This window comes from Halyomorpha halys, unplaced genomic scaffold, assembly GCF_000696795.3.
Source record: "Halyomorpha halys isolate HHAL.00 unplaced genomic scaffold, Hhal_1.1 Scaffold88.1, whole genome shotgun sequence".
NCBI lineage: Eukaryota > Metazoa > Arthropoda > Insecta > Hemiptera > Pentatomidae > Halyomorpha > Halyomorpha halys.
Window position 1 is genome coordinate 529338 of NW_027114863.1, and position 4247 is coordinate 533584.

General features: G+C 29.5%; 2 protein-coding genes across 4 annotated transcripts in view; one reads left to right on the plus strand and one right to left on the minus strand.

Moving 5' to 3' along the window:
* LOC106677135 (uncharacterized) overlaps window positions 1-4247 on the minus strand; it is a 167332-nt gene that overhangs the window by 86738 nt on the left and 76347 nt on the right. The window lies entirely within an intron of this gene.
* Window positions 1-4247, plus strand: part of LOC106677136 (uncharacterized protein PF3D7_1120000) — a 24159-nt gene that overhangs the window by 2327 nt on the left and 17585 nt on the right. For both annotated transcript variants that reach the window (XM_014414862.2, XM_014414861.2), the window contains exon 2: window positions 2873-3151. In XM_014414862.2, the coding sequence (XP_014270348.1) occupies window positions 2873-3151 (279 nt within the window). The remainder of the gene's footprint in view (window positions 1-2872; window positions 3152-4247) is intronic.

Below are 4247 nucleotides of genomic sequence, written 5' to 3' on the forward strand. Positions count from 1 at the left end.
TTCGGGCTAGATCGGTTACATAAGGAACATTTAGGTCTTTATGGATGGTTTTATTAGTAACAAAATAAGGAGCATTGAGGATTTTACGAAGGAGTTTTATATAAAAATAAAATAATTTTTATCAAAATAATTAAATAATGATAAAAATAACAGGACTTTGAAGTAAATAATATAGCTGCAAATTTAAAATTAGTGAATTAACATAAGAATTAGAATAAAACAAGATGATATAAGTTTTTTTAAAAATTGTTGAAGAGAAAAACTTCCAAATAGAAAATAACCAATTCTATATTTTTCTTGTACAACATTTGGGACTATTATCTCACACTTTAGCACCTTTACAATCCACATATTTGTCATATTTTCAATATCCATATTGGAATAATGTCATCTATTTAATCATAGTTTAAAATTGTTTTTAAAACAAGAAGAAAATATAATCAAACTTCCTAAAAAGAAAACCCAGAATAAGATGATATAAAAAGAGATGTGATAAAAATAAGGATTCAATACTGTATAAATAAATAATATTTATTACTAAGCACCCGCATACATTTTTAATTCTAATCGTAATACAATGAATAATTGTGTGGAGTTAATAAAAAATACAGGCAAATATGGTCATTTGGTGAATCAAAGGCAACTATTGGGACCATAGAAGTAAGAAAGTACCCAGTTAAATATTTTTCTTTGAGGTAGATTTATTTATTAGTTCTTTTGGTAAACGATTGAACGATGCGTTGATACGTTTACAAAGTTTATTGTTATAGATTTGAGAAATAAAAAAATGGCAGCTGTTAAAACGTTTAAAAAAATTAATTTTTATTCGTAGCTCCATATCTTTAAAACTACAAACAACACTAGAAAACGTGACTGACGTTTATTTAAAGTAGAGCAAATTTCATTCCTAATAGAACAATATTTTATACAATAGTCGAGATATACCTGTTTAAAAAGCAACGTTTCGTAAAAAAAATGGATTGAAAAATCAGCAGTTTGTGAAATTATTTGTGGTTGATCATATTTTTTAAAAGCTTATTTAATTTTGGAAGATTATAGATTGACCGTGTGTAAAGATGAAAAGAATATGGTCCGGGTGCGGTCAAAAAAACTCAAATAGTAGAATTATACTATTTTATTGAGCCAAAAAACCCCAAATAGTAGAATTATACTATTTTATTGAGCCAAAAAACCCCAAATAGTAGAATTATACTATTTTATTGAGCCTCAAAAAAACTCAAATAGTAGAATTATACTATTTTATTGAGCCGTCAAAAAAACTCAAATAGTAGAATTATACTATTTTATTGAGCCTCAAAAAAATTCAAATAGTAGAATTATACTATTTTATTGAGCCTCAAAAAAACTCAAATAGTAGAATTATACTATTTTATTGGCTCAATAAAATAGTATAATTCTACTATTTGGGTCTTTTTGACCGCACCCGGACCATATTCCTTTCATCTTTACACACGGTCAATCTATAATCTTCCAAAATTAAATAAGCTTTTAAAAAATATGATCAACCACAAATAATTTCACAAACTGCTGATTTTTCAATCCATTTTTTTACGAAACGTTGCTTTCATCTTATTTAATTTTGTGACTCTCGTTTTTTTTGTTTTTTTTAGTTTATAATTGATTATTATTGATCGCTTATTATTTCCTTCATTGATTTCATTCTCATCATTTATTTTTATATTTTTTATGTATTTATTTTATTTATTTATTAATACATTGAGTGAGTAGCTCACTGGTAAGACATTGGACTACTAACTCCAAGGAATTGGGTTTGAATCCGATGAATCCGAATTATCTGTAACCTTCGGGAGCCCTCCTGGGTTCAGCCAGCCTCAGAAGGTGGGTAGCCTTAATTGGATAAAAATCTGGCGGTCCAGCCTGATTCAGACCATTCACATCCTTGCTCAAACGTTGGTCTAGTAACAGTACTTCCTTACAAAGTACTGAACCCTTCATGGATTGTAGCAGTACAGATTTATTTTTAGCAGTAATTTATTTCATTTTCATTAATAATTTTTGAATAATATATTATCAGTCTGTAGTTGCTTTGTATTTTTTTTATATTAAAAAAACAATTTATTGATTCAATAAATAATGAAAATATTTTAATTATATTATTTCAATTTCTTGAGACAAGGTAATTATTTATTAAATAAATTAAAAATTCGTATCTATTTTTGCCTCAACACTTTATTTTTCACCAGTCCAACGTTTCGGCCATTCTAGCCATCTTCAAGGACATCTTCATTATATTTCTTCCTCACATTAATTTAAAGTTTCCAGGTCATTTTCTTTATTATAAGTTAAAAGCCTATTTTTTAAAATTTAAAATCATTAATATTTAATTTTTCTTATATAAGATTATCCACAATTAATACACTACCACATAACAACAAACCATTTATATTTAGTTATATGGTAGTGTATTAATTGTGAATAATCTTATATAAGAAAAATTAAATATTAATGATTTTAAATTTTAAAAAATAGGCTTTTAACTTATAATAAAGAAAATGACCTGGGCAGAATAGCCTGCAAAAGAAACTTTAAATTAATGTGAGGAAGAAATATATTGAAGATGTCCTTGAAGATGGCTAGAATGGCCGAAACGTTGGACTGGTGAAAAATAAAGTGTTGAGACAAAAATGGATACGAATTTTTGATTTATTTAATAAATAAAAATATTATTAAATAATAAAAAAGGAATAAGTACTTTATATCCAGAAAAATCCCTTTATTTTTTTTTATTAGTCAAGTTTAGGGATTTCTAAGATTACTATTAGATATTGGTTCAATCCTGGCTAAACTACTTCTTATAATTGTTTTCAATTATTATAATATCATTTGGCAGGAGTCATGTTCGGTACATTCTTTCGACTCAGAAAGAGACGACGCTGGAAAGAAATTGATAGAGAATCTTGAAGCAGTAATACCTGAACCCAAAGTTAGTAACTTTAAGTATAGGACACTTCAGGTGGCGAGGGGAGGAGCACAAGATTATGTAAAAGAATTGAGAGAGGATTTACATGATTACATCGATGACAGAAATCGTATGACTCAAGAACGCCTAAGGTTATTGTTAGACAACTTTAAAAATGACCTACATACTTTGAGCAAGCAGCTGAGGATGGTAACTATCTTTAACTGCCGTCATCAAGTATATTTTTAAGTTAGTCCCTACTTACAGAAAATATTAAGGATGTTTACACTATTTAGGTCGTAATTTTCAAACATTTATGAAGTTCCTCTGAATTATTTTCGGAAGTGTTGAAATCGAAAATCTTTCAATATTAAGATCGCGTCCTCGTGCATCGATTTGTTTCAACTTTTATGATTTATAACACAATAAGATTCTTATATAAGATTTCAAATGGTTACTGATTAAAAATTCAATTGATTTTAAGATTTTTTAAATTTAATTTGTTAGATATTTTTTAATTACTACATCTTCAAAAATTGTTACTAGACTTGATTATCAATGAAACATTAAGTCCTGGCGTACGCGGACGAAATTGCGGTCCAAGGAAGTAACTAAGATGACATGGAAAGAGAAGTAGAGGAAATCGGCTTGTAAGTAAATGAAGAAAAACATTGAACGCTTAAAAAATAATGACATGTTCTGCGTGAATAGCAAATTGTTTCCGAAAACAGTTTAAAATACTTCGGCTCCACAATAACATAAATAAATGATCAAGGGTCTGAGCTAGACCAGAGTATAACACTGTGCGTACAGAGCTTTCTTCTCTCTGTCAAGAATAATGGAATCCCGAAAAATCCTTTAAAAATCTGAAGCTAATGGTGAACAATGCAATTGATAAAGTGGTTTATGGCTGCGAGACCTGGGGTCTAACAGGTACTCTAGAAAGAAAACTCGTGAGATTCGACCGTAAAATCCTTCGGACACAGGAGTGATCTGGAATCAGAGCCTTAATACATGGAGGAGATGAACTAAAAATCAACTGCTTGCAAAGACTGCTCAGTTGATCGTAAGGCAAGGAGAATAAGATGGGCATGCGGCACGAAGCAGCCCCTCAGGACGCCTCTACATACCAATGAATAACAAGACCTCCTGAGCAGACTAAAAACCAATTGGATAGTAAGAATCAATACAGATTCGAAAGAGCTGTACGCATCAAACTGGAAAGCAGTGGCCCAAGACAGGAGAAGGCTGGTTATTGAGCCAAAAAACCCCAAATAGTAGAATTATACTATTTTATTGAGCCAAA